The 15579-nt window shown below is 40.4% G+C and overlaps 2 protein-coding genes across 2 annotated transcripts in view; both read right to left on the reverse strand.

The window, feature by feature from the left end:
• The window catches only part of EMC7 (ER membrane protein complex subunit 7), a 20196-nt gene extending 12724 nt beyond the window's left edge, over nucleotides 1–7472 (reverse strand). Inside the window, exons 1-2 of the mRNA XM_007940490.2 lie at nucleotides 7240–7472; nucleotides 3699–3818 (exon numbers count right to left, since the gene is read on the reverse strand). Of these exons, the coding sequence (XP_007938681.1) occupies nucleotides 3699–3818; nucleotides 7240–7472 (353 nt within the window). The remainder of the gene's footprint in view (nucleotides 1–3698; nucleotides 3819–7239) is intronic.
• A 119-nt stretch (nucleotides 7473–7591) lies between these two features.
• Nucleotides 7592–15579, reverse strand: part of KATNBL1 (katanin regulatory subunit B1 like 1) — an 82169-nt gene continuing 74181 nt past the window's right edge. Inside the window, exon 12 of the mRNA XM_042780897.1 lies at nucleotides 7592–7841. Coding sequence (XP_042636831.1) covers nucleotides 7592–7841 — 250 coding nt within the window. The remainder of the gene's footprint in view (nucleotides 7842–15579) is intronic.

Genomic DNA, 15579 nt, shown 5'->3' on the forward strand with positions numbered 1-15579 from the left:
CCATTTGCAGAAAAATGAAACAAGATCTGTACCTCACAGCATACACAAAAACTAACTCCAGATGGATCAAAGACTTAAATGTAAAACCTAAAACTATAGAGTTCCTCAAGAAAAACTAAGGGCTGATTTAGGGGCCCTAATATATGGCATAAATAGACTATCAAGCATAACCCAACCCAAAATGCACAAACAGCAGAAACGAAACTAGATGAATGGGACCTTCTAAAAATTAAATGTTTATATGCTTCCAAAGACTTCTCCAAGAGTCAAAAGAGAATCTACAGATTGGGAAAAAATATTTGATAATGACATATCTGACAAAGGACTTATCTCTAGAATTTATAGAAAATTCCAAAACCCCAATAACAAAAAGATAAATAATCCAATTAAAAAATGGGCAGCAGATATGAACAGACACTTCACCAAGGAGGATATTCAGATGGCCAATGAACACATGAAGAAACGCTTACAATCATTAGCAATTAGAGATATAAATCAAAGCAACAATGAGATACCATCTTGCCCCAGCACTAACAGCAAAGTTCAACAAGACACAAAATAACAAACACTGGATGTGGAGAGACTGGGAATTCAGATCATACAAATACACTTATTGGACCACTATCTGCCAACCCTGTACATGGTCTTGGGTACACTCCCCACTTCATAGACATACCTGTCTGTCCACCCATCTATCCACCCCTATACCCATGTTTGCCTTCACTGACAACATAGTACTGTATGTGCAAAAGGGTTCATCTTTGTTATCTGCATCTGCCATGTACCTCTCTACGTCTTTCTCTTCCTCAATGCCACCATGTTGATTACCTGCATTTGGTACATTGCCCTTCTCTTCACCCTAATCAATACTTATCTTTACCTATCTAACAGTGTTCCCTTCCCTTCCCTCCCCGCCTTGTAACCAACAAAGATTTCTTTCCATAGATAAACCTGTCCTTGACTTTTGCAATAATGAACTAATATAATATTTGCCCTTCTGTGATTGACTTATTTCACTCAGCATAATGTGCTCCAAATTCATCCACATTATGTGGTGTTTTGCAGATTCTAGGTTATTCTTAGGGTTGCATAGTATTCCATTGTGTGTATGTACCAGAGTTTGGTTATCTATTTCTCAGTTGATGGACATCTAGGTTGTTTTCGTCTTTTGGCTATTGTAAATAATGCTGTGATGAACGTGGGTGTGTATATGTCTGTTCTTGTCATGGCTCTCACTTTAGGATATATACCTAGTAATGTAATGGCTGGGTCAAATGGTATTTCTAATTCCAACTTTTTAAGGCATCACCATACTGCTTTCTACAGTGGTTGTACCATTTTACAGTCCCACCAGCAGTGTATGGGAGTCTCAATCTCCCCACCAGCAGTGTATGAGAGTCCCATACAGAGACAAGACTGGGACTTGTAGAGCTGACAAGGGACAAGGTTGTAGTCACTTCTTGGTCACAACCAGCTACCCAGAGGGACCAAATAGTTGAACCTGTGAGCTCAGGACCATAGCCACAGGGGACGTCAAGCTCAATTGGCACAACATACTACACAAAACATTGCTCTACCTCCTACTTTGGCAAGTAGCCACTGGGATCTTAAAAGCTTGCAAGCACCCATCTAGATGCAATGATGGGTCTCTCCTCATCCAGAACAAAGAAGAATGAAGAAAACCAAAGATTCATGGAAAGAATTAGTCCTAGCAACTGGTACACCATGCAATCTGCAGCCTATATGACTATAAGACCCAAGGAACTAGATTGTGCCCAGCTACCACTGTCAACCACTCAGAAGGGGATCTATGTAGGAGATACTGGATAGAAAGGAGAACAATGTAGAACTCAAAATCATCTGAGGGGGGGCAAAAAAAAAGGGGGACCAGGTTTGCTGGTTTGATAGAGCCTGGTGGAACCACTGAGACTATGGCCCCTAGCTGCCCTGTCTGGAATTGAGCCACAGGGGATGTCAAGCTCAATTGGCATAACATACTACACACAAAACACTATTCCACTTCCTACTGTGGCGAGTAGCCACTGGGATCTTAAAAGCTTGCAAGCAGCCATCTAGATGCAACAATGGGTCTCTCCTCATCCAGAGCAAAGAAGAATGAAGAAAACCAAACAAAAGACAGGCATAAGAGCTGAACATTTACCTGAGGTAGATACACTCCTTAGAGAGAACCATCATGGGAGAAAGATGGGCTGTTTATGCACAGGGAGACAGCTAGGGAGCAGGGATGCATAGAGGGATGGACACAGGGAGGCGGTGACTGTTGGGAGGAAGTGGGAGGGGAGCTGTTGCATCGGGGTAAATTGTAGTCAATGTCATGAGACAAAGTGTATTTGAACTCCTGTATGGAAAGTGAATTTGCTCTATAAATTTTCACCCAAATCACAATAATAAAAAAAAAGACAATTAAAAAATAAATAAATAAATAAATTGGGGGTTATAATTGAAGGCTGAACCTGAAAATTCATTTCAACTAATTTCTCCTTAAGATGGATTTATGCTATTCCATATTCACAATCTGAAGAGTCCAAAGTTCTTTTCACGTCAACTGCAAACCACATGTTTTATCTACTTAGCAATTCTGAGCTTTTTCCTACTCTGCTAGCCTCCAATACTATGCTTTTCTTCTTATTATCAGGATCCCAACTTTGAGATCGGAAGGAAGATTGGGCAATCTACTTCCGTAGTGACACTGCCTTGGAAACCCAGGGAGGGGTCGCTATGAGTCGATCCAACTTGGTGGCAGTGAGTGTTTTTAACTTTGAGATATGGAATCTACTATTTTCCCCAGAAATCCTAAATTTCCACAGTAAAAAAACATTACAAAGAGGAGGAACTATAGAAATGTCTAGATCGTGTAGTATCAAATAGGTACTAAAAGGTATTATCAAAACATACCAATGAAAAACAGGTGATGTACAGTGTTTCCAGTTTAGAAAAGTTAACTTGTTTCTAGCTTTAATAAAAAGGGCTATGAACATACTTTGTCTCTTAGAGCACTCTACATGCTACTGCAACTGCTTTACATTAAGCATCCCTGAGGAAAGAACCATTTAAGTCCAGCCTGCTTTTATGTCCTCAGGTTTTAACCCAGCTCTTGGCCATAATAGTTGCTCAATCAACATTTATTGGATAAAAGAAACTAATTAGTACAGTGGGACATGGGGGGAAGAGATGATGTTATTGATAAAGCATTTAATAACATTTCAACTATACCTTTTATAGTGTTGTTGTTGTTGTTGTTAAGTGCCGTCGAGTCGGCCCCGACTCATAGCGACCCCTCCTTGGGTTTCCGAGGCAGTATCACTACGGAAGTAGGATTGCCCAACCTTCCTTCCGAGGAGTGGCTGGTGGGTTTGAACCGCCAGCCGTCTGGTTAGCAGGCAAGTGTCTTAGCCACTATGCTACCAGAGCTCTGTGTATTTGCTCCTATAACAGTAAACGTAACTTTTCTTTATATAATATTAAAAGTTTTAAAATAAAATTTAAGCCAGAACAGGAGGATGCTCAAATTTATCAATGTTCAGCATAAAATAATACAAGAATATTTTATACATTTTAAGGAATATTGGTAGTTTAAATAAGAACCTTTTCTATCTGAATTATAAATTCTAAAAGGAACATATAATGAAGTGTTCATGAGTTTAGCCTTTGCTGAAAATTAGATCAAGCTCCCTCACCTCATTTTTCCTTTTGAAGTGATATCCACTCGGACAGGATCAAACCTGTAAGCTGGAGATATAACTTCCACTACGTAAGATCCAGAAGGTATATCATGAACCACAAAACTCCCATCTGTCCTGGAAAAAGGAAAACCATATTTAGATACTTCTAACCAACAGTTTATTCTTTGGTTTATGTTTGAAATCATAAACTTATGTTTTAAATCACATGTATGTTAATTCCTCATTAACTCCATTAACAATGATATTAAAAAAAACTGGCAATAATTGTCCCACTTTATATTCGATAATTACAGTGAATATCCCACTGTCATTGAGTGGATTCCAACTCATAGCAACTCCCATCGGGTTCCCAAGGCTGTAAAGCTTTACAGAAATAGATTGCCTCATCTTCCTCCCATGGAGCAATTGGTGAACCTAAGCCGCCGACCTTTAGGTTAGCAGCCAAACGCCTTATCCATTATACCACTGAAGTAATAACAGTGAGTAGGTTCTGAAAATACCTCCACTCCAGAGTAGCAGAGAACACTGACACAGAAAGTATTTCTAATCTTCCTGTGGGATACAGATGACAGGCAACAGGAGCACAGTTCCTATCCTAAAGCCATGTCCTCATTCCCTATGAAGGGGAACTATCAATAGGTATTATTATTATCAAATTAAAAAAAAAAAAAAAAAAGATCAGTTACCAACAAGTCAATTCCTACTCATGGTTAGGGTTCCAAGTTACCCATCCCCCCAACAATTTACTATTAAAAATGGCATTTTGTTGTTTTCCTCTTAATTCTACTTGTTACAACTAGTTCCCAACTTTGGTTACTTCTTTTTGTATATGTAGAAGTTTAAAATGTTTATGTAGTGAAAACAATCCATTTTTTCCTTTCTGATTTGTTCTAAACCTTTTAGACTTAGAAAATTACCCATCAAGAGCTAGTAATTTCATTTTCTTCTAGGTTTTTAATTTTTCCATTCATTTAAAAAAGTCACAGAACACAATTAATTTGTTTTGAAAACAAGAAATTGCTACTCTAAGGAAATAAAGAATTTTCTGATTTAAAAGACTATTTTATCAGAGAATTCACAGCATCATAATAATATGTTAAAAATAATGCTTCTTAAGTCATTAGACTCTTTTACAGTTAAAGGTATAATTGATACTGACCACATCCAAGTAGCATTCCATACTACTTCCAAGCATACACTAAACTAAAACAGAATTGAAATGTAAACATCAAATGCACTTATTCCTGGATTTATTCAGGCTTAGAGATGATAACAGCCTTGAGATTGTAAACTCCAGGGTACTGACTATGCTGTTTAATCCTTTTATTAAACTCTTCTGAATTTATTCTAATTCAAGGGTGCCATATGCTTTCTGCTGGAATTCTGACTGAAGCAATTCAAAATCTTTTTCCAGGTCCAGAAAAGAATATCATTAAACTGATGACTATACAACATAAATAACATCAGAACTAACTGCCTTAAGAAAAAGCAAATATAGTTTTCATTCTAAGGTCAATATTTTACTATAGAAAGGTAACATAAGTCTCATAATGAAAATATAAAAACTTGGCTTTAAAAAAGTATTCTACAATGTGTAGATCTTGTTAGATCTTCACTTGAAAGAACAATCATATAAAAGCATTTTTGAGACAACTGGGGAAATACAGAAATAGACTACTAGATGATACTAAGGAATTATTACGAGCTCTGGTAGCATAGTGCCTAAGGCACTTGACCGCTAACCAGAAGGCTGGTGGTTCAAACCCACCAGCTGCTCCTCCTTAGGAAGGTTGGGCAATCTACTTCCTTAGTGATGTTGTTGTTGTTGTTGTTATGTGCCGTCGAGTCGGCCCCGACTCATAGCGACCCCTCCTTGGGTTTCCGAGGCAGTATCAACTACGGAAGTAGGATTGCCCAACCTTCCTTCCGAGGAGTGGCTGGTGGGTTTGAACCGCCAGCCGTCTGGTTAGCAGGCAAGTGTCTTAGCCACTATGCTACCAGAGCTCGGAAACCCAAGGAGGGGTTGCTATGAGTTGGGGCCAACTTGATGACACATAACAACAACAACAATTAAAACAAGGTAGAATAAAATGTTAAGGATTGTTATTTCCACTTTCTTTACATTTTCTTCAATAAACACATTCCACCACCACTCCCAGTTTCCATCAGCTGATTCCCACTCAGGAAAACCATCAGAGTAGAACTGTACTTCTTGTAGTTTTCAAGGGCTGATTTTTTAGAAGCATATCACTATGACTTTCTTCCAAGGCACCTCTGGGTTGACCAGAACCTCCAACCTTTCCATTAGCAGTCTAATGCATTAACCATTTGCACTTCCCAAGGACACTAAATAAACAAATTACTTACATATTATTTTTAAGATAAAAAAAATAATTTTAAAAAAATGAATTGTATTTTGCAGAAAAGAAAAGAGAGGTCAAACTGTCAATTAAGACTAATTTTCAAAAGCATCATGAAAGCTTTATTACAAAGGATGATTAATTAGGGTGAAACCTTAAGAAAGCCCTAAAGCCAGACCATTAACGACAGGAACCATTAAAATAATGGTTGCAAATTTCTTATCATTTTTTTATATATCATAGCTGAAACTTTCATTCAAGAGCACCTGGATGGCCTCAACAAATTTGCAAATCAGATTCAGGATTACATCCCCAAAGTTTTCAGATACTCCTTGATGGCAGAAAGCCCATAAAAGAAATACTTCTTTTCCTAAATGTTCTTTCAGCTTGTAGTTTCACTTCTCAAGCAACAATGGAAAGATTTATAGTACTATACTTATGCGAGAAGCGCGCTGCTGCAAAACCTGAGTGCTTACAAATTCAACATATCTTTTTATGTATGTAGGCTGAAACCTTATTTCTACTAACAACTAAAAAGGATAGTGTGTAGAAGCAATGCAGAAAAACTCCAGTCTCACACAAATGCCAAGTGTGATGTGGTAAATCCCTCAATTAATTCAGGTATTAAAAAAAAAGAACAATCCCACCTGAAGCTAAAAAAGGTGCTTTGATTAGGGACTTTAGGGCCCATTAATTTTAGAAGCTGCGATATTAGCTTCCCAGTCTATGTCATCACAAGAATCCCTTTGGGCTTTGCTAATTCCCACTTGTTCAGCATCTCTCTGCACAACATCAAGCTACCGAAGGACTACGTTTTTCGGAGTGAAAAAAAAAAAAAAGCCAGGTTACTGGAAAAACAAATGAAATGTAAAACCAAGAGGCAAATAACTCCATCTGTCCCCAGGCTCAGGAACTGTTATTCCCATAAAAGGCCTAAATGGGATTGTAAATAACCCCACTGCTGTAGCTCTGGGTGAGTACCTGCCATTCTCATTGCTTAGATCGTGAGGGGAAGGCGTCCCACTGCCTCTCAAGGTCTCTTGACATAAATGGGTAGCGGCAACCACTCCACCCTCCGACAGCGACGTCGGCGAGTTCCGACACTTAGCTCTCCTACCGGAATCGCCCTGCAGCCTCTATCGTAACCGCTTTCCCGCTGCCCTCAGGATGCTCACTTAAGGAAGCCGACGTGCTCTTCTCCATCTACGAGCACTCGGGCCGCAGAGATCCAGTCCTGAGGCTTCACCCCTGGGACAACTGCACGCCCCTCAATCTTGAAGCGATCTCCTACGCCGACCCCACTTCCTCCTGATCCCTCGGTAACAGCTCCAGCCACTTCCGAGCTCTGAACATCCCCTAGTAGCAGTAGCAAAAGGACGGAGAACCAGCCCCAAAGAGCGGCCGCCATGACAGCAGCTCTCAGCGGTCAGGCCGGCAGCTCCGGAAGCCCTTCCTGTTTCCGAGCCGGAGCCGCTACCGCTGCAGCAGCCCAGCCGCCGCCAGCCTGATGTCGTCATCACTGCGCGCCTAATTCTGGTCCAAACTAGATTCTAGGCTGAAGGGAAGTCGGTTTGCGAGGCGGAAGTATTGTCTCGCACTCGTCCGTCCCCGGTCGAAGGCGGTCTGAGGAGACTGTGCAGTGCTACTGCAAGGAGGCACTCGCACAGTGAAAGTGGTGAAATGTGTTTCTTTGGCAGCCACAGAGACCAAGGACGTCACAGGGGTTAAGAATACGTCGGATGAGGATTTATAGTGAGGACTGGAAGTGAGACTCCGGCTTTGGAAGAAATAGGTCCAGAGAGAGCGTGTAAAAACTTGTAATTTTCCCCAGACATACTAGCTGAAGTTACAGATTAGAATATACAGAGTGTCTGGTTTTTCAGTGTATGTTTAAAGGAGGTATTGTCTCTGCCTAGAAAATATCTGAAAAAACACCAACTGTTAACTAAAGGCTCATTCACTCTCACTACCGTCCAGTCGACTGGGACTCACAGTCATCCCTGCTTGGGTTTGCAAGGCCATATTTTTACGGAAGGAGATTGCCCAGTCCTCTTTCCGAGGAGCTCTGGTAGCGTAGTGCCTAAGGCATTTGACTGCTAACCAGAAGGCCGGCGGTTCAAACCCACCAGCCACTCCTTGGAAAGAAGGTTGGGCAATCTACTTCCGTAGTGATACTGCCTCGAAAACCCAAGGAGGGGTCGCTATTAGTCGGGTCCAACTCAACAGCACATAACAACAACAACTTTCCGAGGAGTGGATGGTGGGTGTGAACCGCCAAGCTTTTTGTATAGCAGTCAAATGCCTTAGACACTGCGCCACCAGAGCTCCCTAACTAAAGGCTGCCTGAGGAAGACCGGGAATATTTAAATATCCGACCCCACACCTTTCGTGCTGTTTGGAATGCTTTACCGGCGTCTTAACAACATGAGGGAGTAGGGTGAGAGCTGTCATGGTTGATCTTGGGAACTAGGGCCAAGGTTTCAGAGAGAATCTGCAATCTTTTCATGTTGTTACGGTTAAAGATGGGGAGTAACTTGCCCAAGGTTTCTGTTAACCTTAAACATTGTCCTCTCCACCGCAAACCGCTATTGAAGGTTATTGAGTGCAATATATGTTTTTGCCCTGTGTAATCTTAGGATTAGCCTCCCAGGAAAGGGTAACCAAAATTGAAAGAAAAAATGCAAGAGCCAAGTACCCCAAACCCCTTCCTGGGGACGCGACTAAGACACTTCCGTACACGATTCCCCCATGCTTCAACAGCCACTTAGGGGTACTTTTCCTTTGTATTCTGAATGCGGTAGCTTCTTCACATTTGATTTTTGAAGGAAACAAGTCTACTCAAAAGAAAAAAACAAAACAAAATTAGACTTTTCTTGTTTGCCAAATAAACCTTGTAATTGTTGAGAAAACTAGTGATCCAGGTTCAGTTGGTTTCCTTCATAATTTTTTTTTTTTTTAGAAAGTTTATTTTTATCTTATTTACTTTAAAATCTGTTTAATTTTTTACAGGTAACTCATTCAGATAGAAGATGGTAAAAATCAATGCAGGACTGTGGCAGCAAAAGTGAGCGCTATTCATCATCAGCCTGTGATGTACCTAATAGTCACAGCGCCAGTAGCAAGGCCATCAGAAAAAAATTGTTTCTTCCAAAGACACACCACAGCTGCAAAATTGCCAAGCAAAAAAAAAAAAAGAAGAAGAAACACCAAACCAAGCCCAGAGATAACCAGTGTAACCAGTTTCCTGATTATTCACCCAGAAATTGTCAAGAATATACAAGCAAATACATCCATTTACATATATGTCATTGATATATATAATATGCTGCCAATTGTGTATAAAACTAGGACTATATTTAGTATATAATAAACAATATAATATTTATGTAAATTAATATACCAGTTACTGTGTACTATTATATAGATCTATGTTGTTGGTGTTCTTAGGTGACATTGAGTTGATTCCAACTCCTAGTAACCCTATGTACAACAGAACGAAACACCACCCAGTCCCGTGCCATCTTCACAATACTAGGTATGTGTGACCCCAATTGTTATAACCACTGTGTCATTTCATCTTGTTAAGGGCCTTCCTCTTTTTTGATGACCCTCCAGTTTGCCGGGCGCATGATGTCCTCCAGGGATTGGTTCCTCCTGATAACATGTCTGAAGTAAGTGAAACTAAGTCTTTCCATCCTTACTCCTAAGGAGCATTCTGTTTGTACTTCTAAGACAGATTGGTTCGTTCTTCTGGTAGTCAATAGTATAATCAGTATTCTTTGCCAACATCATAATTCAAATGCATCAATTCTTCTTCAGTGTTCCTTTTTCATTGTACAGCTTTTGTGTGCAATATATGCAGAGGCATTCAACCATATGGATCAAGCAAATTATAGGTAACATTTTAAAGAATGGGAATTCCAGAACAGTTGATTGTGCTCATGAGGAATCTGAGCATAGACTAACAGGCAGTTGAACTAGATGAAGAAGAATGCAGCATCAGGATTGGAGGAAAACTGACTAACAACCTGCTATATGCAGATGACACAGCCATGCTTGCTGAAAGCAAAAACTTGAAGCACTTACAGATGAAGATCAAAAACTAAAGAGCCTTCAGTGTACATTAGTGCCAACCATTCAGTTAGTAGCACAGCACACCAACAATGTATCAGAGTGCATTATTACCTTATACTCTCACCAAGTGTGTTGTCAAAGTTTATTTTTGCCAAATGGATGGGTTAAAAAATTACTTTTTTAATTTGTATTTTTCTTATTGTAAGTGAGGTGGAGCATTGTATCAAATGTTTAAGAACTATTTCTAGTTTCTTTCCTGTGCCTTGCCTTATTTTTGTTCTTTGCCCATTTTCCATTCTTCTTTTCTTACTGACTTGGAGGGGCTCTTAAACATTAGAAGGAGCTGTGGTGGTACAGTGTTTAAGGCATTTGGCTGACAAAAAAAAAAAAAAAAAGGTTGGTGGTTTAAGCCCAGCAGCTTGAGGAGAGCTTCAGGAGAAAGGCGAGGCAGTCTCCTCCTGTAAAGATTTACAGACTTGGAAACCCTATGGGGCAGTTCTACTCTGTACTGTAGGATCCCTATGAGTCAGAATCAACATGGTGGCAGTGAGATGGTTTGTTTGTTTCATTTTTTGAAATTTAGGGAAATTATATATTTGTGTTATGAGCTATAAATATTTTTTTTCCTAATTTGTCCTTTGTGTTTAGACTTCTCTCCAAATTTTACCTCCCTTTTCATCCATCATTTTCTAAAATGATTACAAATAAACAGAAGCCAGGAAAAGGAGAGACTGTCTTCATGGCAGGAGCTCTGGTCACACTGTGATTAAGGCAGTGGGCTGCTAACCAAAAAGTCACTGGTTCCTCCCACCAGCTGCTCTGCAAAGGAAAGATGATGCAGTCTGTTTCCATAAAGATTTACAGCCTTGGAAACCCTGTGTGGGTCAATATGAGTCAGAATTGATTAGATGGCAGTGGGTTTGGTTTAGTGTTCATGGGCATAGCCTAGAATGAGAAGTGAGTAGTTAGAGGCATTTTAGGTCCCACAGGTTTTTAAGTCCCCATTGAGAAAGTGCATCTTTGACCTCTTCTCCCCTACCTCTACTCATATTTAATAACTGACCCACTGGAGAAGGTCTCCTTCCTACTTTATTATTATTATTATTATTAGTGTGATTTGGTGAAAGTTTATAGAGTAAATTCATTTTCCATACGACAGTTCATACACATTTTGTTTCATGACATTGATTGCAATCCTCATCATGTAACAACTCTCTTCCCACTTCCTCCCTGTGGTTACCTTTTCCCCATGTCCCTCTTTCCTATGCATTCCTGTCCTCTGAACTATATCCCCCTGTGCAAATTCTGCCCTGCTGAGCCCCCATGGTTGACTGTTCTAGAGAGTGTACCTACCTGGTGTAGTAAATGTTCACATTCTATACCTGTCTATTGTTTGGCTGGAAGCCACAGGAGTGAGTGCGATTCTAGGCCTGAAGGATGACTAGGGGCCATAGTCTCACAAGTTTCACCAGGCTCTATCAGACCAGTAAGCCTAGTCCTTTTTTTTATGATTTTGAGTTTTGTTCCACATTTTTCTCCCACTCTATCCAGGATCTCCTATACTGATCCCTTTCCAAGTGGTTGACAGTGATAGCTGGGCACCATCTAGTTCTTCTGGGTTCAGGGTCATGTACCTCCTCATTTTTTATCCATATGCTGCCACACGGTGAATTGGATGTGTTGTAGGATTAGCAGAGCAACTAAAGAGGAATGAAGCCATGTCCTCAGCCAAGAATATTTTTCATGAAAGACATTTTTCGGTTCCCACTCACAGCAACACTATGTACTACAGAATGAAACCCTGTCCAGTCCTGTGCAAATGTCACAATCATGCCATGTTTGAGCCCATCGTTGCAGCCACTGTGTCCATCCTTCTTGTGAGTTGTTGTTGTTGTTGTTAGGTGCTGTTGAGTCGTCTCCGACTCAGTGACCCTATGCACAGCAGAATGAAACACTGCCCAGTCCTATGCCAGCGCCACAGTCCTTGCTATACTTGAGCCCATTGCCACAGCCACTGTGTCAGTCCATCTTATTGAGGGCTTTCCCTTCTTTCTTTGACCCTCCACCTTACCAAGCATGACATCCTTCTCTAGGGAATGGTGCCTTCTGACAACATGATCAAAGCAGGTGAGACGAAGTTTGGCCATTCTTGCTTCCAAGGAGCATTCTGGCTGCACTTCCTGCAGGACAGATTTGTTAGTTCTTTTAGCAGTCCATGGTATTCTCAGAACACTTTGCCAGCACAACTCAAAAACATCAACTCTTCTTCAGTCTTCCTTACTCATTATCCAGCTGTCACATGCATATGGGGCAATTGAAAATACCATGGATTGCATCAAGCATACCTCAAGGAGACATTTTTTGCTCTTCAGCACTTGAAAGAGGTCCTTTGCAGCCGACTTACCCAGTGCTATACATTGTCTGATGTCTTGACTGCTGCTTCCATTGATGTCGATTGTAGAACCAAGCAATGTGAAGTCTTTGCCAACTTCAGCCTTTTCTCCATTTATCATGATGCTGCTTATAGGTCCAGTTGTGAGGATTTCTGTTTTCTTTATATTGAGATGTATCCATAGTGCAGACTGTATTGTTCAATCTTCATCAGTAAGTGCTTCAAGTCATCCTCACTTTCAGCAAGCAAAGTTGTGTTGTCAGCGTATCGCAGGTGGTTAATGATTCTTCTTCCAATCCTGATGCTACATTCTTTTTCACATAGTCCAGCTTCTCGGATTATTTGCTCAGCCTATGGATTGAATAAGTATGGTGGAAGGACACAACCCTGACACACTCCCTTCTTGATTTTAAACCATGCAGTGGCCCTTCATTCTGTTTGAATGACAGCCTCCTGGTCTATGTACAAGTTCCTCATGAGTACAATTAATTGTTCTGTAATTTCCATTCTTCTCAATGTTATCCACAATTTGTTATGATCCACACAGTCGAATGCTTTGCATAGTCAATAAAGCACAAGTAAACATCATTCTTGTATTCTTTCCTTTGAGCCAAGAGCCATCTGACATCAGCAATGATATCCCTCGTTCCATGTCCTCTTCTGAATCCAGCTTGCACCTCTGGAAGTTCTCTGTCAATACACTGCTGCAACCGTTTTTGAATTATCTTCAGTAAGATTTTATTTGCATGTGATACTGTCTGATAATTTCCACATTCTGCAGGATCACCTTTCTTTGGAATGGGTACAAATATGGATCTCTTCCAGTCAGTTGGCCAGGTAGCTGTCTTCCAAATCTCTTGGCATAGCTGAGTGAGTGCCTCCAGCAGGGCATCTGTTTATTGAAACATCTCAATGGGTATTCCATCAATTCCAGTTGTACTTTGCTAATTCTTTCAGTGCAGCTTTGACTTCTTCCTTCAATACCATTGGTTCTTGATCCACCTGATGAAATGGATGAAGATTGGCCAGTTATTTTTGGTACACTGACTCTGTGTATTCCTTCCATCTTCTTTTGATGCTTCCTGCATCATTCAGTATTTTGGCCATAGAATCTTTCAATATTGCAACTTAAAGTTTAAATTTTTTCCTCAGTTCTTTCAGCTTGAGAAATGCTGAGCATGTTCTTCCCTTTTGGTTTTCAGACTCCAGGTCTTTGCACATTTCATTATAGTAATTGTCTTTGTCTGCTTGAGCTGCTTTTTGAAATCTTCTGTTTAGCTCTTTTATCTTTTTATTTCTTCCATTTGCTTTAGCTATTCTCCACTCAAGGGCTAGTTTCAGAGTTTCTTCTGACATCCATTTTGGTCTTTCCTTCCTTTCTCATCTTTTTCATGACCTTTTGCTTTCTTCATGGATGATGTTCTTGATGTCATCCCACAATTCTTCTGGTTTTTGGTCATTTGTGTTCAGTGTATCACATCTATGTGTTAGATGGTCTCAAACTTAGGAGGGATATATTCAAAGTCATATGAGCTCTGGTAGCATAGTGCCTAAGGCACTTGACTGCTAATCAGAAGGCTGGTGGTTCAAACCCACCAGCCACTCCTCAGAAGGAAGATTGGGCAATCTACTTCCATAGTGATACTGCCTCAGAAACCCAAGGAGTGGTTGCTATGAGTCAGGTCCGACTTGATGGCAAACAACAATAACAACATTCAAAGTCATAATTTAGCTCTTGTGGACTTCTTTTAATTGTCTTCAACTTCAACTTGAACTTTCATTTGAGCAACTGATGGTATGTTCCACAATCAGCTCCTGGCCTTGTTTTGGCTGAAGATATTGAGGTTTTCCATCACCTCTTGCCACAGATATAGTCAATTTGATTCCTGTGTACTCTGTCTGGTGAAGTCCACATGTATAGCCACTGTTTGTGTTGTTGAAAAAGGGTATTTGGGATGAATAGTCGTTGGTCTTGCAAAATTCTATCATATGATCTCCAGCATTATTTCTGTCACCAAGGTCAAATTTTCTAACTACTGGTGATTTTTCTCTGTTTCCAACTTTTGCATTCCAGTCACCAGTGATAATTAACACATATTGATGGCACCTTTGGTCAATTTCAGACTGCAGAAGCTGATAAAAAAAATCTTCATTTTCCTCAACTTTGGCTTTGGTGGTTGGTGCATAAGTTTGAATAATAGTAGTATTAACTGGTCTTCCTTGTAGGTATGTGGATATTATCTTATCACTGACAGAATTGTACTTCAGCACAGATCTTGAAACATCTTTTGTGATGATGAGTGCCACACCATTCCTCTTCAAATTGTCATTCCCAGTATGGTAGATCATATGGCCGTCCAATTTCAAATGGCCAAAACCAGTCAACTTCAGCTCACTAATGCCTAGGATATCAATCTCTATGTGTTCCATTTCATTTTTTACAACTTCAAGTTTCCCTAGATTCATATTTCATACATTCCATGTTTCAATTATGGATGTTTGCAGCTGTTTCTCAATTTGAGTTGTGCCACATCAGCAACTGGAGGTCCTGAAAGCTTTACTTTATCCATTATCATTAAGGTTGATTCTACTCTGATGAGGCAGGTCTTTCCCAGTCTTATTTTGAGTGCCTTCTGACCTAAGTGGCTCATCTTCCTGCACTGTATTGGGCAATGTTTCCAGGCTATTTATAAAATTGCCCAGTAATGTATCAGACAGTGTTTCTCTGCTATTCATAAGGTTTTCCTTGGCCAATTCTTTGAGCAGTGCATGGCCTCTTCCTTCTTCCTAGTCTGTCTCAGTCTGTAAGCTGTGTTGAAACCTGTGCACCATGTGCAGTCCTGCTGGTGTTTGAAACACCAGTGGCACAGCCTCCAGCCTCACAGCAACATGCAATCCACCACAATACAACAAACTGACAGACAAGTTTGTCTCCCTTAGCTGTTTGAACCTCTCCTTCCCTGGATCCTGCTGCTTTGTTGTCCCTGGCTTTCCCTCCTGTGTTAGGCTGAGTTCTCTAGAGAAGCAAAACCAGTAAAGCTTATATATA

The sequence above is a fragment of the Orycteropus afer genome, unplaced genomic scaffold (genome assembly GCF_000298275.1).
Source record: "Orycteropus afer afer isolate SDZICR_OR568_19922 unplaced genomic scaffold, OryAfe1.0 scaffold00068, whole genome shotgun sequence".
NCBI classification, from domain to species: domain Eukaryota; kingdom Metazoa; phylum Chordata; class Mammalia; order Tubulidentata; family Orycteropodidae; genus Orycteropus; species Orycteropus afer.